The following is a 24,573-nucleotide window of genomic DNA, read 5'->3' as shown; positions in this document are numbered from 1 at the left end:
ATAGTAACTATGTAATTGCATTAAAAACACACCCAAACCTACCAAAGATCAACATCAATACTATTTTAAAAACTAAACTAAACTAAAAAGCAGAAAACAAAACAGAAAGCTTCATGGAGGCGCTGCCAATATAGCAAGCCAGAATGAATTTGGCAATATTCTTGTATAATCAATCAGTTAACTATGTCACACCTTCCTGATTGGTCTAAACTATTCTCTCCTCAAATCTGTGGACCTAACCATGCACTTGGGCTTGTCAAATTCAGTAAGCTTCAGAACAGAACAATGGCCCTATTGCAACAGTACTAAATGTTGAATATAGTATTTTTATTATTGTTTTAATACTTTTTCTGCTGCTAAAGCAGTATGAAAATTCAATCAATTACTAGATGATCATGAATATAATACTAATTATTACTAAAATTAAGATCTGGTGTAGTTATATATACACACATTACATGTTCAAAAACTTTATGAGTATTTTTATTATTGGGATTAATCAAAGACTTCAATCCATTTTATCATTTTCTAAAATAAATTCAAAAGCTCTTTGAATAAGTACATTCTGAAATATTTAACAAAATGCAAAAAGTTTTAATTTCCAAGGAATTTAGCTATATATTAAACTACAAGAATATTATTTACTTTCTTTCTTGGCCTTGGCTTGATTCAAGATATAAACACAGCATTTCCTAGACAGTAGATCAGCTGTTGAGGCATTTAAACTCAATTACATGTAAAACAAGTCTTGATACAGAACCCATAAAAATACTATAAAATTCAATAATTAAGAATCTCACCACTTTGTACATATCTGTTCTGCATGCTTTTCTCCCTGAAAACGTTAGGACTCCTTGCCAGGACAGCCTGCAATAAGACTGGTATATCGCCTTCAGGATCATCACTGCCAAGGTTATCTTTCAACTCTCTGGCATTAAAAAAATAAATATGAAAAATTAAAAGTAATTATGATTTATTAAGAGACTATGGAAAAAATATCTAAGCACACAGACTTTTAAAGATGAGAACATCTAACCATATAGACTTTTCAAGATGGTATCTTTGAAATAGAATTAGCAAAAATGACAGTTCTTTTATGAATAACTTCCCTTTTTTGCATTTTATTTTACACATGTGAAAAAGATAAAAACATTATTTTATGGTGCTATTAGTTTATTGAAGAATGTTCAATTAGTTTGTTTCATATGTGTGCTGAAGGGAGCACATGTTCAATTAGTTTTAAAACAGAAAATAGAGTTTATTCTAAATTCGAAATAACAGAAAGGTAGAGAAGTGATAATCATGAAAAAGAACTGATTTCAGGGTTTTGAATGTATTTTTTTCCCTTGCATCTAAATATGAATGAAAATCTAACTTTCTGAGGATGGCTTCCAAATGGAATACTGTTACCATATTAAGACAAGTTTATGTGGTTTGTCCATCTTACACTGTTATCTCAAATGAAGTCAGCAGGGAGAAAAACCCAAACACATGATTAAATGAAGTAATAACTTTCAATAAACTTCACAGTACACAGCAAAATATACCATGGAAAATGGTACCAAAATTAAATATAGGCAGTGTTCACTAGGTCTAATAATAAAGACTTACAAAGTTGGTGTTCAATGCTAAGATTTAATAAATTTCTGGGGGCATGTTTTTCTTTTGCAAATGTTTCTTTATTTCCACCTACTTGAAAGGTAGAGACAGAAACAGAGAGACAGAGAGTAAAAAAAAGACAAGAGATCTTCCATTTGCTGGTTCACTCCCCAAATGCTTACACCAATCAGGGCAAGGCCAGGCCAAAGCCAGCAGCTTAGAATGCCATTTGAATATACCAACTGGGTGACAGGGGACCAGACACTTGAGTCTGTCTCCCAGGATGCATTAGCGGAAAACTGGATTGGAAGTGGAGGTATCAAGACATGAATCAGCACTCCAATATGGGATTCAGGCATCCCAAGCATAGGCTTAAGCTGCTGAGGCACAATACCTGCCCTGGGTACAACTTTAATGTAGCACTCCTTTGTACAAGGGGTCTTGGAAAAGTTCTTGGAAAACTACATTATCACTTAATTAATTTTCTATGAACTTTTTTAAGCCATCTCACATATGCGCTATTTCCGTATCTCTTTATATTTAAGGAAAACTGTTGAATGTGCACAGGCATAAGAAATGATGTAATATTAGACACTGCTGACTTTCTGTAGTGACAAAATAATGTATTTCTTCCTGATTTTAAGGAATCAATTTTGTTTCTGCATCAGAAAATCCACACTTAGTATTTCACTTCAGAGTCATCATCTTAAAAATGGACCCAAAATATGCATTGCACTGCATCTAATGGTTGAGACGTCTCCAATATAATGAGCTTTATCCCCGTTTTCTTAAAAAAAAAAAAAAAAAAAAAATGGGATCAGTGCTGTGGCACAGGTTAATCCTCCGCCTTCAGTGCTGGCATCCCATATGGGTGCTGGTTCTAGTCCTGGCTGCTCCTCTTCCAGTCTAGCTCCCTGCTAAGGCCTGGGAAAGCAGTGGATAGTCCCAGTGGAAGCTCCTGGCTCCTGGCTTCGGATTGGCCCAGCTCCAGCTGTTGTGGCCAACTGGAGAGTGAACCAGTGGATGGAAGACCTCTCTGTCTCTCCTTCTCACTGTCTGTGGCTAAATAAATAAATAAAATCTTAAAAAAATTATATAAAGTCAGTTTATTTCTATGTTATCATCTTTTTAATAAAAAAAGTTTTTAAGAATCTATTTGAAGGTGGTGGAGAAGAAAAGAGAGAGATCGTCTACCCACTGGTTCACTCTCCGAATGCCCTCAACATCTAGGATTGGGTCAGGCTAAAACCGGGAGCCAGAAACTCAATCTGGGTCTCCCATATGGGTTGGGATGACTACTTGAGTCATCATCTGCTGCCTTCCAGGGTGTGTTTCAGCAGGAAGCTGGAACTGAGAGTAAAGCCACGACTTGAACCCAGGCACTCCAACAGGATGCAGGCTTCCCAAGCAGTGGCTTAACTGCTGCACCAAACACCAAACCTCATTTCCTTAAATAATGAATATTTAAGAAAAACAAAAAAGGAAGGACACATCACTACCACTTTGTGATGGGATATGATGGGACAACAGTGAGAGATCTTAACTCTTTATGTAATTTTTAATGATATTACATGTTGTTGTAACATTGTTTTTGTTACAGAAAAATGAATTTTAAAAAGTAAATGTACAAAATATCTATAAGTGTGCCATATATTTAAGTCAGTTTTATCTCAAAAAGACTGTAAATGCATATGTATGTTCAGGTATTACAGTATATTAAGGAAAACTTCATTTTCATCTTTCATAGTTAGTCCTTGAGTTCCTTATATACTTATGAAAAGCACTTTAAGTCTATTCCAAATAAAGCTAGCAACAAAATCCAAAGTGTCTGGGAACTTTAGTGACTGCAATACTATAAAAAAGGGAGATGCTTTCTTGGACAACTTTGGATGTCTGGAAAACTTATAGATCCCAGGTCATTTTTTTTTTTTTTTTTTTCCTGGCACACTGCACCCATCTGAAGCCAGGAGCCAGATGCCTCCTCCTGGTCTCTCATGCGGGTGCAGGGGCCCAAACACTTGGGCCATCCTCCTCTGCCTTCCCAGGCCACAGCAGAGAGCTGGACTGGAAGAGGAGCAACTGGGACTAGAACCCGGCACCCATATGGGATGCTGGCGCCGCAGGCGGAGGATTAACCAAGTGAGCCACGGCGCTGGCCCCAGATCCCAGGTCATTCTTAAAAACTTACGGTCTCAAATATGTTAAAAAATACAACAACAAAAAACCCTCCAAATATCCAAAATTTTTTGAAACAACAGAATAAAACCAGGAATATTGTTAGTAAGATCAAAACTTTTTGCTGTATTTTAGATGTAAATTTGATTGTACTTACATGTGATCTGTTGATACCTGGTTGAGGCTATGGACAAGCTGTGAAATCAAATTGTCATCCCTACAGGCCAAAAGGCAGTTCACCTCTTCTGCTATTCTTGCATTAAAGAGAAGGCTCTTTGTAGTAGTAGCAGGTAAAGGAGATGGAAGAGGCAGCTGGTTCAGGACTATTTGGAATAAAATCAGATTATTAGAAACTGAATGACTATCTTTAAGTCTCTTTAGTTCTTATGTATACTTTGGGAATGAAAATAAGTATAACTAATCAATACAATAAATTATTAAAAGACATCCCTCTAAGTAAACCTCAGTCAATCCCATAAAACTCCCCAAGACATCACATGGCCATAATAGATAACAGTCTTTTTTGAAAATAAAATTTATCTCCTTTACATTCATGATTGCTTCTCACTGCCTAAATTTTTATTAATCTGATATCTGACTACTCAAAAAGAGTAAGGTTAAAAATTAAGTAACTTCCAAGGTAAACAATTCATTTACTTCAGTTATTCTTGCTTATAAGATTTATCAAATCACTTGAACTCTCACAAACCAAACAACAATATCTGACTCTTCATTATACAGGCATGTAATATATTTTTAAAAAACTAAAGAATATATGAAAATAAATGGCATATATCAGCAAGAGAACATTCACAGGATTCTGAAAAAAAAATTTAAAGAATTCTGATCTCAGTTATAAATTCTTAAACAGTTTTTTCCTTTCCATCTATTTTGATAGCAAACAAAAGAAAATAAATAATTAGAGTAGTTTAAATTCAGTTATTTATGTCTCTTCACCTAATGGAAACTTGTTCATTTGCCTCTAAACTTAAGATTAAGAGAACAAAAATGGCAGATGTCTTTGTTTCTGGCTTAATTTCTAACCATGTACATAGTATAATTATCATGCTGCCCAGTCTCAGGTTTTACATTAAAAAAAAAAAAAACCCAAGAAACAAAATATTAATAAATGAAGCACACTCCGAACACAGACTTAAAAAATATGAGGCCTAGCAGAAATGATAGGAACAAAAGCTAGGAAGAAATTTAGAAGTAGGATGGTACTTCAGAAAGTTCATGGGAAAATGGAATTTAAGATAGGTTTATCCTGGTGTAAAATAATTTTGAAATCCATGCAGTTTTTCTATAATATACATTTTCCATTAATTTTATGAAGATCCCTCAAATACACAGATTCCCAAACACTGATCTGGATAAATATTCTTTAAACTTAGTAACTGCTAAAGTAGGCTGTTAATAAATATATCTATGAGAAATGCTAACAAATACTGAATGTAACGTCCAAAATAAACGTCACTGAGGAGGCCATCACTGTAGTGTAGCGGGGAAAGCTGCCGCCTGCAGTACTGGCATCCCATATGAATGCCATTTCAAATCCCAGCTGCTCCACTTCTGATCCAGCTCTCCACTAAGCCTGGGAGAGCAGTGAAGACGGCCCAAGTGCTTGGGCTTCTGAAGCCATGTGAGAGACCCAGAAGAAGCTCCTGGTTCCTGAGTTCAGATTGGCCCAGCTCTGGCTGTTGAAGCCATTTGGGGACTGAACCAGCGGATGGAATTCATATTCTCCCTCCCTCCCTCCCCCTCCCCCGCCTCTCTGTAACTCTGGCTTTCAAATAAATAAGTAAATCTTTTTTTTTTTTTTAAATCACTAAGAAATTAGATAGGTTGGGTTATTAAACTTCCTTCTTCTAAGGGCAGTTTCAGTTACCATTTTCAAAAATGTATTTTTAGTAGTCTATATAAACTCCTATAATCGAACTCATGCTTTTCCACTTCTGGTTTATATCAAAGCTTTGTGTCATCTTCTTTTGTCCTTACTTTCGCGTTTACCCCTTTATCACATAAGACCTTTTTTCAAACACATACTACTTTTTAATGGGTCCTTAGATGTAAACACATAATTAAAGTTTATCTGTAACTGGCTAGTAACACAAATTTTTCTACTTTCATATGTATGGCAATAAATCAAAGGCAATAAAAATGCTTGACACTCAAAATTTAAAATCTTAACAGTTTTTTGATACTTACAACCTATTGATAATTTTTATAACAGTTTCATTAAAAGGCATTAGCACACAATTCAACTTAAAGTAGATAAGTTAACCAAACTTACGGTCTGTGAGACTAGCAATCCCCGCAAGAGTAGTGATGGGGACATGGGGCATATCCCCATTCATCCTGAAGTTCTGGAATGGTGTTGCCTATGAAAGTACTTAGTTCAGGTGCCAGCTGTCATTACTTCCCATTTCCCAACACTGCAACATACAAAAAACAATTATTTGTGGAAAAATATCAAATACAGTACTACTATGGAAATGCTCATCATTATAAAAAAATTTCTGCTTTTGTCTGTTCAATATTTGTAATAATAGTCATGATCTATATGCCACTTAAGCAATTCCAAGTGCTCCACATACATGAACATAATTTAGATCTCATTACAATACAATAAGGTAGGTAGTGTTATTTTCTGCATTTCATTGGTGAAGAAATTAACTGACAGGGAGTTTAAAGTAACTAGTGGAGCAAGAATTAAAACTCAAGCAATCTAACTCCAGTGTCTGTCTTTTTTTAACTACTAGGCTGTATGTTGCTGGACAGGAATACTCAAACTTGGCAAGCACTGTAATTTGCTTCCACATTATAAGCACATTAACATTTCAATCTCACAGTTTAGCTTAAATTTGCCTTCCTAACCATGATTCTCATCACTTTCCTACATAAACCATTCTTCCCAATCAAGTTTATCTAATTAGATTCTCCCAGATTCACATTGTGTTTTCCCATCTACACGTACTTCCTTAAGACATTCTTCCTACCTAGGAAGTTCATTCATACTTTATTCCAAGTTCAATAATTCTTCAAGATCTTGGGCAAATGCCCACTACTTCATGAAAACTTCAAATTCATCCCAAAGTCCTTTTACCAATACACTCTGAACTTATGACATCTATTCTTTTAGTAAATAATTTTATAGTCCTTTGTAACATCTGTGAAACTTGCTTCATTTTTTGCATGCACTTACCTTGTCCTCCAACTATCAGTGCATGCTGCTTATAAAAAATTTACCACATAATCAATATGCAACTACATAAATGAGACAGAAAGGCACTAACATTTTTATTCTCCATACAAATGACTTAATTGGGTTAAATATCTAGTAGTCATCCTAGTGAAATTCTCAGTCTCTTTACACACATATACATACAAGTACACTGTACAAAACTGTTGAGCATTTGTCCTTTCCCTTATTCTGTTCAATGTCCCCTAATTTCTCTCATTTTAGATTCAACGTATGGCTCATGAACTTTTTTTTCTGCTTTAACCTTATTGAGTAAGCACTTTTTTGGTAGGTAGATAAAGTAACATTTTAATAATGTACATCATCACAATTGTTTTTAGTAAGTTATAAAATAAGTAGGATTCTACTTTAGATCAGCAAAAACACAGAGCCAAAATAGAAAAGCTAAACTGCTTCCTTATTAACATCTCTTTTTGAGGCTGTATATGCTCATCAGTTATTTTTAAGAGGCCTCTAAGTTGTAAACTTCAAAACAATCACACGCTAGGAAAAAGTTCCCCTACACATGTGTGTTAATGCAACGTTGCAAACAAGTATTTTTTGAAAAAGCAGTTTACGTTAAAATTACGAAGGCACTTTTCCCTTAACTTTTTATTATAAACACAAGACGCACTGAGAATGCATATGCAACATGTATGCCAGAGTCTGAAAGTTACAAAGTAAGCATTCATAGAACCACCATCCAGAAGTGATGTCTATTTGACTTTGGCAATAATTTCTTTTTTCTTTACAGTTTAGTGACCTTTTTATGTACATTCTTTACTAAGTCAACTCAAGGAAAAAACACTACTTTCCTTTGACAAATGACTGATGTAAAATTTGCTAGTAGAAGCCCACTGAAAGGAAATGGCACAGGAAATAGCCTAAGAAGATGAAATTACTACTGGCTATCCTTTATCTTTTGCAACTCTGTGGACTTTTTGAAATTACAACTCTTGAACAATTACTAAAGAAATTTAATGCAACACCGCATATGTACCAGTCAGATCAAGGACTTAAAAAATAGGTTGGGATTTAAAAGCTCCTAATAGAAGCCAACAAAACAGTGAACTTTTCTTTATATTTATGCTAACAAGAAAAGTTCAAACTTATGATTAGTAACTAATAGAAAAATTGTTGAATGAAAATTATTTGAGCATTACAAAACACCTTGATAATCATATAAATTAATTGCTGTAAATTGCTATATTCAAGCAGATTAAGTAACAACTGATCATGTTGCCAACTCAGAGAATAGGAACTTAAAGAACAATAAGTTAGAGGTTTCTTTCTTTATTTTTTTTTAAAGTTATTTATTTTGTTTGAAAGGCAGAGTTAGAGAGAGAGAAGAGAGGGATCTTTTATCTGCTGGTTTACTACCCAAATGGCTGTAGAGGCTCCTGCTTAGAGCCATTAGCTCCTTTCGGGTCTCCTATATTGGTGGCAGGTGCCCAAGCACTTAAAAAGGCATCTTCTGCTGCTTTCCCAGGCACATTAGTAGGGAGCTGGATCAGAAGTGAGGCAGCTGGGACTTGAATTGGTTACCCATATGGGATGCCAGTGTTGCAGGCAGCAGCTTAACATACTACACCACAATACTAGTGCCAGATTAGAAGGTTTTAGTATAGGTTACCCGATTTAACTCTATTTCCCTAAGTCTCAGGTGAGTAACATAGAAATAAGGATTTTTTAGGCTAAGCACAATCTATGTAGTTATGAACCAGATTATGCTTTTCTTAGTGATGTAACAATATATTGGGATATTATTTTTTTAAATTTATTTGACAGGTAGAGTTATAGACAGAGACAGGTCTTCCTTCCATTGGTTCACCCCCCAAATGGCCACTACGGCCGGCACTGTGCCGATCTGAAGCCAGGAGCCAGATGCTTCCTCCTGGTCTCCCATGCAGGTGCAGGAGCCCAAGCACTTGGGCATCCTCCACTGCCTTCCCGGGCCATAGCAGAGAGCTGGACTGGAAGAGGAGCAACTGGGACTAGAACCGGCGCCCATATGGGATGCCGGCGCTGCAGGCGGAGGATTAACCAAGTGAGCCACGGCGCCGGTCTAGGAGTAAAGGGGAAGGGAACAACAATGGTTGCTTGGTTTAAAGTACTTTATTGTATATTCAGATTATTATTAATAAATATATTTATACCTCACTGCTCAACTAATTTCACTAGAATCCAAAAGTTTAAAGAGGAATCTAGAGGAAATGGACTTAAATTTTAGATGGATCTGTAAATGTTATAAAGATTTATTTATTTGCAAGGAAGAATGAGAGAGAGAAAGAGGACCTTTCATCTGCTGGTTCACTCCCCAAATGCTCCAATGGCTGGGACTGGGCTAGGCTGCTGCCAGGAACCCTGAACTTATTTTGGTCTCCCACATGGGTAGCAGGGGCTCAAATACTTGAGCCATCTCTTGGTACCTTCTCAGGGCATTAGCAGGGAAGTGGATCTGAAGTGGACCAGTTGGGACTCAACTGGTATTCTGATATGAGATGCCAGTGATGCAAGAGGCAGCTTAACATGATATGCCACAACACAAGCCACCAAGAGTCACAGATTTTAGTGATGATGAATAACCCGTGGAAATGCTGCTACCTTGCTAGGGGGTCACAAGAATTCATTAAGAAACAGTAATCCTAGAATTCTAAATATGAATATATACACCCCAACTAACAAAATACAGCATTTCTGGCTCTGGGTTAAATAATGTTTGATGTCTGGCTCTGTGACAGTAAGCTGTTTTTCATGAAATGAAGCTTAAAGTCATTGTCTCTGTCCAAAATGAAAAAGTAACCAAAACTTTAATGAGAACTGTCAATTAAGGTAAGGCTTTACACTCTGGGAATGCTGACCAATTAGAAGACTACAAAATAAATTTAGTTGGTTGAGATCAACATTGAAAGAGATGAAGGAAGACAAATGTATCAGTACATTGTACACTGCTTTCTGTCTAGGTAAAATGTCTTTAAAATTGTGGTTCACTAGACAAACAGTATGAGAGCTCTGATGTGAAGAAACAGAAGAATGGGAAAAGTGGCCTACCTCGTAAGATAAGAATGAAATTAAATAATATGTGTAAATAATCTGAGATACTACATGGCTCACACTGAGTGATAATACAAAGTTAACAGTGTTACTGCTAAACAGAACACAGATTTGGGGGAATAGTGGAGGAACCAGGTGAATTACACAACAGGGTCTTTTCAAGGCAAATAATTTCTACTTTTGAAAAATTTATTATAAATTATTTGATATTCCAGTATGTATTTCACTACAGTCTTACAAACTGTACTTAAAATCTTAGGTCTGCTTTCCTACAATTACTTAAGTGATAAGGTCACAGAAATAAATATTGGCAATAAAAAGCAGAAAAAAAAACCCTTAACTGTTGTGAAGCTCAGAACTAAATTAGACAAAATATAATAAGAAATTACAAAAAAAAAAAGAAATTACTTATAGAATAATTTTAAGAATGACATTTAATTAAAAGAATGTTTAATTAGGAGAAGGTAAAATAGTAAATTCTCAATTTAGTTCATTATCAATCTGAAGGGAACCTCTAAATACTTGCCAAGATTTTTAAATATTCCGATTTTTTTGTTCATTAATTTCACTTCAAAATTTATGATTTCCTCAAGCAAACAAAAGAAATGCAAACAAAACAGTACCAATAGAAGTTATAATAATATGCTAAAATTGAAATGGATTTGGAATAAAATATCTGATGGCAGATAAACTCTTCTGGAGAGCTACTATACACTCAATAGAAAAGCCTAAAATGTGTATAATCTTGTCTCAACAATTCAATGTTTAGAAATATACCCTGGGAAATAATCATACTTGCTCAAAAACATATATACAGTATTGCTGCAACACTGTGCTGCATTTTAGTATTGAGAAATAGATAACTAATGTTTACTGAGCACTATTAGGTTAAAAAAAAAGGTTAAAAACACTTTAATGTGCTTTAATTCTCATACAACACTTAGATACTAATATTTCCATTTTGTTTGATGAGGAATCTGAAGTATAGAGATGGTAAGTAATTTGCATAAAGTCATAAAGCAGGAGTCAAACCTAGGCCATCTAGCACATAACTAAAATACATAAGATTATTGTTATTTTATTATTATTGGTATAATAAATGTTATTATGAAAGTTTATTGTGCACCAATTAAATATCAAGATGTACAATCAATAAAGTCATAGTATATAATTAAGGAAGAAAGAAAGCCATAGGGATTTGAATCCAAGCTCTTCCATACTGTACCTCAGTTTCCTTATCTTTGAAATAGGAGGCAGGTGATTTTTCTTACAAATGATTTTGTTTTGAGACAGAAACAAATTAATACATATAAATTACTCAACAAGTGCTTAATAAATGTAAGCTGCTATTTAAATTTTCCTGCACTGTGCTTTCATCAAGTATGTTATCTCAGAAACTGTTCACTTAGGTAGACTTGCCTCATTTTATTTTACAGTTTGATAAACTATACTATGTGAAGAGTACATTCCCATCACAACTATTCAATCTGTCTCAGTAATTCAATAATTGAAATTTCTTTAAACTTTACATCATATTCTCCAGAAAAATCCACTTCATCTTTTCGTTAATGTAACTAAAGTATTTTCCTTTTCTTTTTACTAATTAAGGTGCTTAATAGTGAAAACAGTCTGAAATGACACACTATGTTACATCATTAGTTCATTCAACCCCATAAGTACCTTTTGAGTTATATCCAACACAACACACGTATTTCTATAATATTTAGCTCTTTGTGATGGTGAACTCAGTATTTGTTTTGTGTCACTGTGCCACATACTGTGTCAAACACAAACATAGGCAAATAAAGTACAGTGGTTAGCAAGATGCAAACAGCCTCTGCTCTTCAAAATTTGAGTTTGGCCACAAGAATGATGTAATGGAGTTCAAAAGGAGAAAGGTTCAATCACTGAAATAAACCCTGAATCAATTCTACCACTAGTTTTTTTATTTCTATTTTTTAAATTATTTATTTATTTGAAGAGGCAGAGTTACAGAGAGTGAGAAGGAGAGACAGAGAAAAAGGTCTTCCATTCGTTAGTTCACTCCCCAAATGGCTGAAATGGCTGGAGCTGAGCCAATACAAAGCCAGGAGCTAGGATCTTCCTCTTGGTCTCCCATAGGGCCATCTTCTACTGCTTTCCCAGGCCACAGCAGAGCTAGATTGGAAGAGGAGCAGCTGGGACTAGAACCAGCACCACTGGCAGAGTATTAAGCTACTGTGCCACAGCACCGGCCTCAACTCCATAGTTTAAATTTTACTACTTCATGTTTTAAATTATCTACAAATAGGGACCGGCACTGTGGCACAGCAGATAAAACTGCTATCTGTGATGCTGACATCCACGTGGAAACTGGTTCAAGTCCTGGCTGCTCCACTTCCGTATCTATTTTTTTTTCCAAAATAGGTTTATTTATTTTATTTGAAAGGCAAAGTTAGAGAGAGAGAGAGAGAGAGAAACAGAGAGAAAGAATATCTTCTATCTGCTGGTTCATTCCCCAAATAGCTGCAATGGCCAGAGCTGAGCCAATCTGAAGCCAAAAGCCAGGAGCTTCTTCTGGTCTCCCATATGGGTGCAGGGGCTCAAATACTTGGGCACAACTCATATAGGATGCTGGCACTGTAGGCAGCAGCTTTTACCTGCTACACCACAGCACTGGCCCCTGCTCCACTTCCGATCCAGGTCCCTGTTAATATGCCTGGGAAAGCTACAGAAGACTGCCCCTGCCACCCATATGGGAAGCTCCTGGCTCCTGGCTTCTGAACAGCACGGCTCTGGCCCTTGTGGCCATTTTGGGAGTGAACCAGTGGATAGAAGGTTCTCCACCCTCCCCCCTTGTAACTCTGCCTTTCAAATACATACATACATACATAAAAAATAAATAAATCTTTGTTTTAAAAAAAGAACAGTTTAAATTCTCTGCAAATCCCTATCAAATTTATTTAAAATAAAAATGGCAGAGATCCTTAAAATTTCTGAAAAGCTAACTATCAACGGGTCCAATACAAACTCATTTTTTGTTTAAACATATTTTTATACAAATGATAGCTTGGGTAGTACGAAAGTCCTTGAAAATATGTTAGGGATATTTTAACAATGAGTAGGGGTGGTATGCATTCTGAGAGTTGGAGAATTCCTCATTTTTGTGGTATTTATATCTGTACTGCTTGGATTTTTTGTACTAGGAAACTATTTCTTTATGATTCAGAAAAACAATGATATAAACTATGATAAAAATGAAAAACTGGGGCCGGCGCTGTGGTGCAGCAGGTTAACACCCTGGCCTGAAGCGCAGGCATCCCATATGGGTGCCGGTTCAAGACCTGGCTGCTCCACTTCTGATCCAGCTCTCTGCTATAGCCTGGGAAAGCAGTACAAGATGGCCTAAGTCCTTGGGCTCCTGCACCCGTATGGGAGACCCAGAGCAAGCTCCTGGCTCCTGGCTTCAGATCGGCACAGCTCCGGCCATTGTGGCCAATTGGGGAATGAACCATTGGATGGAAGACCTTTCTCTCTCTTTCTCTCTGCCTCTCCTCTCTGTGCAACTCTGACTTTCAAACAAAGAAATAAATCTTTAAAAAAAAAATGAGTCTTTTAATATATGTACACAGATTTCTGTGACATATAAATAATTATGAAACATGCTAAACTGCTACTATACGAAGGCACTGTGCTAGATGCTGAATGATAACAGACATGCTAAGTGGATTCATAAACACCTGGGCCACAGCATGTTTGTTACAATTTTTTTTTGTTACAAAGCAGTTTGTTACAATTTTTTCCATATTACTGACAAAGCAAATTTAAGTTTTCAGTGAAGATTAATTTAATAGTGATAAAGAAGATTGAGTGGTAGAGAATGGAAGAAGAAAGTTCTGTTAGGAGAACACTGCATTACTGGCATGTAATAACGGTACAATTTTTGATTTATTTGTATTAAAATGTCTATATTAACATCTAGCTGAAAATGTCTAAACTAGGAAGTTAGAAACTCAGGAACTAACCCAATGGTACAAAACTATAGTAATAGTTATGGTTATTCGTAGGGAGTTACTAACAGTTAACATGTGTTGAGCTCCCCTAATTCAAAAGTCAGAAATCTGAAACACTCTAAAACCTGGAACTCTGATTGCTTACATGACACGACAAGTGGAAAATTTGCATACCTGAACATATGTGACCTGCTGCAGTTAATATGCAGTCGCACTACAAATACTTCAGAAAACTACCTTCAGGTTATGTGTCTAAGGTATGTATGAAACATAAATCAATTCTGCATTTGTGTCCAATCTCATTATGCAAATGCAAATATTCCAAAATATGAAATATGAAACACTATTGATTCTAAGCATTTAAGATAGAGGATGCTCAGATAATATATGAGACAGGCAAGATAGGATAACACTATCAGACAAATTTTATTTTAGTACTTCTTAAGTGCCAGAAACAGTATTAGAAAGTTCTAGATTATCACTATTTTACAGATGTAAAAATGCAACTCTCATATCCTAAATACTTTATCTCTGGATAAATATTGCAGAGAACTGGGATCTGAACTCTGAATGTCTCTAAGTAAATCTTATATTCTCACATATATCTAGAGGATGTAATATCAATAAACACCTACACTGGTATGAAATTAAGTAAAACCAATAAAAGGTACCAAAAATACCAGTAAAAGTATTTCAGAGCTGTTTGTTCAAGATTTCAGAGTTAATAACTGACCTAGTTAAGACTAGAATCTAAATGTTTGGACTTCTAGCTTACTAATAAATAATCTTTTAAAAAATTATTTATTTATTTATTTATTTGAGAGGCAGAGGGAAACAAAGAGATACAGAGCAAGCTCCCATTTGCTAGTCTACTACCCAAATGCTCCAACAACTGAGGCTGGGTAGGCAAAGCCAGGAGCTGAGAATGCAATCCAGGTCTCCCATATTAGTAGCAGGAAACCAAATATTTGAGCCATCACTACTGTCCCCTCACAGGTTTCCATTAGCAGGAAGCTGGAGTCACAAGCTAGAGTCAAGAACTGAACCCATGTACTCTGATGTGGGATATGGATATTTTAACAAAATGCCTGCCTCTAGTTCAGTACTCTTTATTTTTTTTAAGATTTATTTATTTATTTATTTGAAACTCAGAGTTACACAGAGAGAGGAGAGGCAGAGAGAGAGAGAGAAAGGTCTTCCATCTGATGGTTTACTCCCCAATTGGCTGCAACGGCTGGAGCTGTGCCCATCTGAAGATGGGAGCCAGGAGCTTCCTCCATGACTCCCACACGGGTGCAGAGGCCCAAGGACTTGGGCCATCTTCTACTGCTTTCTCAGGCCACAGCAGAGAGCTGGATCAGAAGTGGAGCAGCCGGGTCTTGAACCAGTGCCCATATAGGATGCCAGCGCTTCAGGCCAGAGCATTAACCTGATGCACCACAGCACCAGCCCCTCAGTATTCTTTATACTATGCTGTCGTCTTGAGCGATCATGACATTATTCTGAATAAATCAATATTCCATTTATGTTCAATATTTAACCCAATATTTTTCTTCTTTGATAATGTTGTGGCTTTTTTGGGGGGTGATGGAGGGTAGGGTTTAAAATTAGTATACTTTATTATCTTCTTGGGAAAAGCATAGGCTATAAATTCTAAATAATGGGGCCAACATTGTGGCAAAATGGGTTAATTTGCCACGTCAGAGACAGGGTTGAAGCTCTTGGTTCCTGGTTTTGACTCGGCCGTTGCAGCCATTTGGAGAATGAACCAATGGATGGAAGATCTTTCTCTCTCTCTCTCTCTCTCTCTGTAACTCCCCCTTTCAAATAAAAAAAATAAATCTTTAAAAAATCCTAAATAACTACATAAGTTAAGACAGTAAAATAAACCTATGTTGTACTATTTTAGGTAGGTCACAGTTACTCACTAGTTAGTGGCAACTCTTCAGCAGAATTCTTTCACTTTAGTTAAGTTCATATTCCTTTTCCCTGCTTATTTCTCAAGAACAGATTTTTTTCATGTTCTGTTTCAGACACTTCTGAAAGGATCTTCTTCAAAATCTAACTCAAAAATAAGCATTTCCTAATCAGCTGAACTGTGAAAACTCTCACTTCTTTTAAAACACTTCTGCTCTTCTAAAGTTCCAAGTGCCTCCATTAAATTAAAAAAAAAAAGTCTAACAAAACAACTCTAAAGTTCTCTTGGTACACTTGCTCAAGGAAGCCACCATGATGCATACTAGTAATATGTGTGTGATTTGATAATGTAGCCATGATAATATACAATATATAACAGAAGGATATATTTACATTATTTAATATTATCAAGCAGAGAATGCAAAGCTACTAATAACTAAATCAGGTTGAGATTTAGGATTTCTCAAAAGTAGTTTCCCAAATATGTGTATGTTGAGAAAATAATTCATAAAACTTTACTCACATGCAATTTTAAAATTGTTTAATTTGAAAGGCACCGAGAAAGAGAGAGAGAGAGAAAGAGAGAGAGAGATGTCTTCCATCCTCTGGATCACTCCCCAAATAGCAGCAACAGCTTGGAAGCTAGGAGCTAGGATCTCCATCTGGGTGGCAGGGGCCAGGTGCATTAGCAGGGATCTGAATTAGAAGTGGAGCAGGGGACAGCTCTGCAGCAGTGCTGGCAACCCATGTAGGCACCGGTTCCAGTGGCTGCTCCACTTCCAATCCAGCTCCCTGCTAATGTGCCTGGGAAAGCAGTGGAAGAAGGCCCAGATACTTAGACTCCCTCCACTCACCTGGGAGATCTGGAAGAAGCTCTTGGCTTCAGATTGGGGGGTGAACCAAAAAAATCTCTCTGTAATTCTGCCTTTCAAATAAAATAGATACATCAAGAGAAGGAGGAGAAAGAGGGGAAGAAGGAGGCGAAGGGGGAAAGAGAGCGGAAGAAGATGGAGAAAGGGGAATGAGGAGGGGAGAGAAGGAGGGGGAGGGGGAAGAGGATGGACGGGGGAGAGGGTAGGAGGAGGAGGAGGAAGAGCAGCAGCAGAAAGGACTCAAATCAGCACTCAACTCATATTGGATGCAGGCACTGAAGGTGGCAGCTTAACCCACTGTGCCACAATGATGTCAGCACCAACACGTATTTTATATGAAATGACTTTAATGAAACTCCACATTCCAAAACTCTTTACATAGTTTCAGCTGGTTATACAATTAGGCCTGCAGAGTAGTTACACAAGCTCTAATCATATAAAAATGTGCTGAAGTACAAACTGCATCAGGAAAACTAGTCCTGAGTCCTAGAATTTGATCATTTAAAAATTCATTTACAGAGTGAAGGAGGAAATTTCCAAGTACTCTTATGTTTTGGGTTCTTCATCTATGCCTCACACACCAAAACAAATTCTACAGCTCACTTTCTTTTATACTGCAAAGGAAACAGTCTGTCTCCAAGCACATTATTAGGTAATAGAGGCTGACAGAATATCTTATAACTATCTCCTATAGAATGGCAGCAGAAATGCAAAAATCAAATGACTATTTCTTTATAAGTGAGGTTTAAAGAGCTACATTATTTAGATCTAGGCCTCAATTGTCACCAAAACATATCAGATGATTAACAAATGATTTACTGTTAAATCTAAGAGAAAATGCTACCTCAGTGAAAATTACCAAATTGACCACAAGAGGGCACACTTTCAATTACTGTAAATAGATGGAAAAATAGTAAACACAGATTTTCTAAAATCAGTACATCAAAAGTTGGCCAGAATCTCTGGAATTGGTTGTTCAACATTGTTAGAAAGCAAAAAAAAAAAAAAAAAAAAAAAAAAAATCTTTGTGTGTAATATTCTGTTTAAAGACACAGAGAAACTGTATGCATTTAAATATAAGAAAAACTTATATACACAGATTTCTATATTTATACTAATTTAAAAGTATGGAATGATCTTATCAGCCATCTTAACTCTGTTAGCTACTTGGGATTTGGTTGCCCTAAGACTCCTTTAAAAAATTCCTCATTCCTTTTTTTGCATCTCATTTGTAGCATAGTTCCTATGAGCAACTGAATTCTTCAAGACCTAGCAGGAGGCCGGCGCCGCGGCTCACTAGGCTAATCCTCCGCCTTGCGGCGCCGGCACACCGGGTTCTAGTCCCGGTTGGGGCGCCGGATTCTGTCCCGGTTGCTCCTCTTCCAGGCCAGCCCTCTGCTGTGGCCAGGGAGTGCAGTGGAGGATGGCCCAGGTGCTTGGGCCCTGCACCCCATGGGAGACCAGGAAAAGCACCTGGCTCCTGGCTCCTGCCATCGGATCAGCGCGGTGCGCCGGCCGCAGCGCGCCGGCCGCGGCGGCCATTGGAGGGTGAACCAACAGCAAAGGAAGACCTTTCTCTCTGTCTCTCTCTCTCACTGTCCACTCTGCCTGTCAAAAAATTAAAAAAAATAAATAAATAAAATAAAAATATTAAAAAAAAAAACCCTAGCAGGAGAACTAATGGAATATGCTTCAGATACTTTAGTAAATTCTTCCAATTAAACAGGTAAAATAATTAATTAAAATACCTGGAGGAGTACTTGAGAAAAGATTGCACATAAATCTTGGATATTTCATGTATAATTTGCACACCTATTCTATTCTGCTGTAATCTGCTCAAAGACAGCATTTCAACACTTTCTGTATCATCAGTTTTCTCTCTTACAGAATAATTCTAATTAGCATAAAAATGTATGTTGATAAATTCCCTTATTCTTAGCACAAAGCAAATAGTCTTATCTTGACTCTTAAATACACCTCCAACAATTCCTTAATTATTCTATTCCTTTACACAGTAAAAATCCATTCAGTTGTCTATATTAATAACTAATTCCTATATTTTCTATTTAATCCACATATGAATTTTAAATTCTTATCATTACACCAAATGTCTTGCTGGTTAGTAATGGCACTAACATTGCAAAATTCAATAAGCAGTTCAACCTAGCATTTAGAGTTGATCACCATTTCTTTTTTGAATAATTCTATACCTGTCTTTGCAGAACAACATATTCTTCTAGTTTCTCCTCCAGTTATTCTAGCCATACTCTTGAACCTTCTTCTGGTTTCTTCTCTTCTTCCTATTCTCTCTCACTCCTTTGTTGATCTCATTTTAGTCTCATGACAGCACCTTTATCTGGATGACTCCCAGATATATACTTCCAACTCTAATTCTCTCTGATCTAGACCAAAGATTGGCAGTCTTATTACTGACTTTTTAGAGTACTATCGATATGCTCTGGATAAAAGTACTTTATTAAATGAGGGTATCTTAAAAAGCTTGTGGAAAAATGGAAGTTTTTTTTTAGTGAGAAAAAATTTGAAATCCACAGTTTTGTCATAATATACACATTTTTCATAAACTTTCTGAAGACCGCTCATATGCATGTATCCAACATTTTGTTTGCACCAAAATAAACTCATCTTCTCGTTCCATTTTGCTTATGTTTTGAAAATATTTTCCCCAGCACTTTGGATTTCCATTCTCTTACCGTTACCTTTTGAAGAGTTAAAGATTAATTTTTCATTTTAAATCCAATTTATCAATTTGTTCTTTTGTTGACTGCTAATTTTTAGTACTATACATAAGAAATTTGTCTAACCCAAACTCACAAAGCTGTTATCCTATTTTTTTTCTAGAAGTTTTGTTTCTGTTGACCTCTATCATCCTTTTAAAATTTATTTATTTATCTAAAGATTTATTTATTGGGGCTGGCGCTGTGATGCAGCAGGTTAAAGCCCTGACCTGAAGCACCGGCATCCCACATGGGAGCTGGTTCTAGTCCCAGCTGCTCCTCTTCCGATCCAGCTCTCTGCTATGGCCTGGGAAAGCAGTAGAAGATGGCCCAAGTCCTTGGGCCCCTGCAACTACGTGGTAGACTGGGAAGAAGCTCCTGGCTCCTGCCTTTGGATTGGCGCAGTTCCAGCAGTTGCAGCCATCTGGGGAGTGAACCAGCAGATGGAAGACCTCTCTGTCTCTACTCTCTGTAACTCTTTCAAATAAATAAAAAAAAAATCTTAAAAAAAGATTTATTTATTATTTATTTGAAAGGCAGTTTCAGAGAGGCAGAAGCAGAGACAGAGAGGTCTTCCATCTGCTGGTTCACTTCCCATATGGCTTTAACAGCAGGAGCTGAGCCAATCTGAAGCCAGGAGACAGGAGCTTCTTCTGGGTCTCCCACCCAGGTTTAGGAGCCCAAGGACTTGAGCCATCTTCTACTGCTTTCCCAGGCCATGCATCCGAAACAGAGCAGCCTGGATTTAAACCAGTGCCCATATGGGATGCTGGCACTGCAGGCTGCAGCTTTACCCGCTAAGCCACAGTGTCGGCCCCTAGGTTTATTTTTGTATACAGTGTGAGTTATGGAACAAGTTTCATTTTTTTCTTTTTGGATATGAATATACAATTGTTCCACACCAATTTTTTTTTTTTAAGATTTATTTATTTATTTGAAAGGCAGAGTGCAGAGATAAAAGGAGAAAGCACCATTGGCTCACTCTCCAAATGGCTGCAATGGCCTGGGCTGAGCCAGGCCAAAGCCAGGAGCCAGGAGCCAGGAGCCTCTTCTGGGTCTCCCATCTCGGTGCATAGGCCCAAGTACATGGGACATCTTTTGCTGCTTTCCCAGATGCATGAGCAGGGAGCTAGATAGGAAGTGGAGCAGTGGGGACTCAACCTAGCACCCACATAGGGTACCAGCACTGCAGGTGGAGACTTAGCCTTTTACATCACAGTACTGGCCCTATACCAATTGTTGAAAAGAATATTCTTTCCAAACTGAATTGCCTCTGCACTGTTGGAAAACATCAATTATATTTCTTGGCCTTTTATTCTGTTCTAATCAATACACTGTTAACAACAACTACACTGTCTTGATTATTGTCACCTTGTAATAAGTCAAGAAGTTAGATACTATTAGCTGAAATTTCTGTTTTTTCTTTTATTCCTCTCTCCAAACTTTCTGGTTCTGTTTTCAACAGTTACATATGAGTTTTAGAAATATATTGTTGGGGCAACTGTTTTCACACTGTTTGGGATGCCTGTACTCCATACTGGACTGCCTGATTCCAGTTCTCCCATGCTTTAGATCTAGCTTCCTATTGATGTGGCATTCTGGAAGGCAGCAGATGACACTCAAGTACTTGGGTTCCTTTCACCCACATAGGAGACCTGGATGGAGTTCCTGGCTCCTAGCTTCAGGATGGCCTAGCCCTGGCTATTAGGGGCATGAGGTAGGGAGTGAAACAGCAGATGGAAGGTATCTTTCTTTCTCCCCCAATCCCCTAGGGCTTTTGGGGGGCATTTGAGGAGAGAACCAACAGATGGAAGGTCTCTTTCTCTGTCACTCTGTCTTTCAAATAAAGAAATCTTGAAAAATTATCCTGACAGTTTCTACAAAATTGCTGGGAGTATGATAGCACATTGTTTCTCCTAGTCAATTCTGTAGACAAAATTTTTCTCATGCTGTTATTTTTTCTGTAAATGTCTGGTGAATTCACCAATAAAGCCATGTGGACCTCGAGTTTCCATTGTGGGAAAGTTTTAAACTATAAATTAAATTGCTTTAAAAGATACAGGGCTGTTCAGGTTATCTATTTGCACTTAATGAATGTCATTTTGTGCTTTCAAGGTGTTTTCTCATTTCATCTAAGTTATCAAAATTATAGGTATAATATATAACATGTCTACTGTCTTTTATGCACCTACAGTGCTGTCATCTATCTCATTTACAATATGGGTAAATTTGAGCCTCCCCCTTCCCAACACTCTAGCTTGTCAATTTCATCAATTTCCCAAAGAACCTCCTGTTACTTTTCTTGATTTTTTTCTATTTCACTGGTATCTGGTTAGATTTTTTTTTTTACTTCATTTCTTCTGTTTATTTATTTATTTTTGACAGGAAGAGTGGATAGTGAGAGAGAGAGAGACAGAGAGAAAGGTCTTCCTTTTTCCATTGGTTCACCCTCCAATGGCCGCTGCGGCCGGCGTACCGCGCTGATCGGAAGCCAGGAGCCAGGTGCTTCTCCTGGTCTCCCATGGGGTGCGGGACCCAAGGACTTGGGCCATCCTCCACTGCACTCCCGGGCCACAGCAGAGAGCTGGACTGGAAGAGGAGTGACCAGGACAGAATCCAGCGCCCCTACCAGGACTAGAACCCGGTGTGCCGGCACCGCAGGTGGAGGATTAGCTTATTGAGCCGTGGTACTGGCCTCTTCTGTTTATTTTGGGTGGAGTGTGCTGTGCTTTTTCTATTTTCTTATGCAGAAAACCAAGGTCACTGATTTGTTTTTTTTTTTTTTTTTTTTTTAAAGATTACTTATTTACTTGAAAGTCAGAGTTACACAGAGAGAGAAGGAGAGGGAGACAGAGAGAGAGGCCTTCCACCCACTGGCTCACTTCCCAATTGGCCACAATGCCCAAAGCCAGGAGCCAGGAGCTTCCTCAGGGTCTCCCAAGTGAGTGCAGGGGCCCAAGGACATGGGCCATCTTCTACTACTTTCCCAGGCCACAGCAGAGAGCTGAATCGGAAGTGAAGCAGCCAGGACCAGTGCCCACATGGGATGCCGGTATTGCAAGAGGTGGCCTTACCTGCTATGCCACAGCACTGGCCCCCAGGGTCATTGATTTGAATGCCTTCTTTTATATAAGGATGTTTAATGCTATAAATTCCTTCCATACATTTCTTTAGAGGCATCCCACAAATTTGGATATTCCAGTATACTTTTGATTAGGAGCTAGACAGCAAATATCCTTTCCTTGTTCCTATTCTTAGGGGAAAAGTGTTTACAGTATTTCACTATTACATTTGATTTGGCTGTAGGTTTTAAAAAATATCTTATATCAGATTAAAGGGGTTTTCCTATTTTACTGACATAATGAATAAATACTGAATTTTATGGGATTCTTTTTATTTAGTGCAATGATCACTTTTTTATCCTTTATTTCTGATAATGTGAATCATAATTGATATTCTTAATGTTAAATCAACCTTGTATTCCTTGAATAAACATTACTTTGTCATAACATATCTTCCTAATTTGATCTGCTAGTATTTAAAATTTTTACATGCATATCCATCATGAATATTGACTATAATGTTCTTTTCTTGAAATAACTTTACCAGTTTTGATATTAGTATTATACCAGCCATGTAAGATGAAATAGAAATAATACCTTCCTCCTATATTTTTAAAATGCGTTTAAAAAAGATTGATCATAAAATTACCTTTTTCTCTTGAATTTTACAGCTTTTGCAGCAATATGCTCTTTCATTTTTCAGATTGGTAATTTTCTTATTTTTTGATTAGTCTTAGTATAGGTTTACCAATTTTATTAACATTTCAAAGAAATAGACTTGTTGAGATTTTCTATTTCATTTATACTCTTGTTTTTAACATTTCTTTTTTTACTTTTTTTTTTTTAGATTTTTATTTACTTATTTCACAGGTAGCATTAGACAGTGAGAGTGAGTGAGAGAGAGGGAGAGACAGAGAGAAAGGTCTTTCTTCCGTTGGTTCACTCCCCAAATGGCCACAACGGCTGGAGCTATGTTGATCTGAAGCCAGGAGCCAGGTGCCTCTTCCTGGTCTCCCTTGCAGGTGCAGGGGCCCAAGTACCTGGGCCATCATCCTCCACAGCCTTCCCAGACCACAGAAGAGAGCTGGACTGGAAATGGAGCAACCAGGACTAGAACCGGCACCTATATGGGATGCCGGCGCCACAGGTGGAGGATTAACCTAGTGTGCCATGGCACCGGTCCCCAAACATTTCTTTTCTTCAACTTACATGACTACATATCCAAGAGAAAAACATGTTCATAAAAAGACTTGTATACAAATGTCCATAAAGGCTTTGCTCAGAAATATCCAGTCGGTAATAAAAAGTCTCTCAACAAAGAAAAGTTCAGAACCAGATGACTTTTATTGTCAAATCCTACCAAACTGTCTCAGAAAAGAGTGAACCCTTCCCAAATTTCATCTACAAGGCCAGCATTATCTTGATTCCAAAACTAGGCAATGATACAAAAACAAAAATAAAACCATAGACCAACATCCCTGATGAACACAGATGCAAAAATTCTCAACAAATTACTAGCAAATCAAATCCAATAGCACTTCAAAAATATTCACCATGTTCAAGTGAGATTTATCCCAGGGATACAAATATAAATCAACACACACAAACCTATAAACAAAATCCATTACAGCAACAGAATGAAGGATATGATCATCTCAACAGATGCAGAAAGAACACCTGATAAAACTGAACATCCTTTCATAATAAAAACCCTGACAAATTGGATGTAGAAGCAACACATCTCAACATAATAAAGTCTATACACGACAAACCCACAGCCAACATCATATTGAATGAGGAAAAGCTGAAAGTATTTCCTCAAAGAGTTGGAACATGATCTTTGAGTATCTACTCTTATCACACTTAATATAGCAGTGGGAGTTTCAAAGTAATTAGGAAAGATAAAGAAATGAGGGGCCCGCGTGA

General features: G+C 37.2%; 1 protein-coding gene across 2 annotated transcripts in view; it reads right to left on the bottom strand.

Moving 5' to 3' along the window:
* Window positions 1-24,573, bottom strand: part of NIPBL (NIPBL cohesin loading factor) — a 219,835-nt gene that overhangs the window by 121,242 nt on the left and 74,020 nt on the right. For both annotated transcript variants that reach the window (XM_089312739.1, XM_089312738.1), the window contains exons 2-4: window positions 6,068-6,209; window positions 3,932-4,097; window positions 801-928 (exon numbers count right to left, since the gene is read on the bottom strand). In XM_089312739.1, the coding sequence (XP_089168865.1) occupies window positions 801-928; window positions 3,932-4,097; window positions 6,068-6,131 (358 nt within the window). In that variant the 5' untranslated portion in view covers window positions 6,132-6,209. The remainder of the gene's footprint in view (window positions 1-800; window positions 929-3,931; window positions 4,098-6,067; window positions 6,210-24,573) is intronic.

This window comes from Oryctolagus cuniculus, chromosome 14 (genome assembly GCF_051225735.1).
Source record: "Oryctolagus cuniculus isolate XC-2025 breed Fujian yellow rabbit chromosome 14, ASM5122573v1, whole genome shotgun sequence".
Classification (NCBI taxonomy): domain Eukaryota; kingdom Metazoa; phylum Chordata; class Mammalia; order Lagomorpha; family Leporidae; genus Oryctolagus; species Oryctolagus cuniculus.
This window is presented reverse-complemented; position numbering and strand designations above follow the sequence as displayed.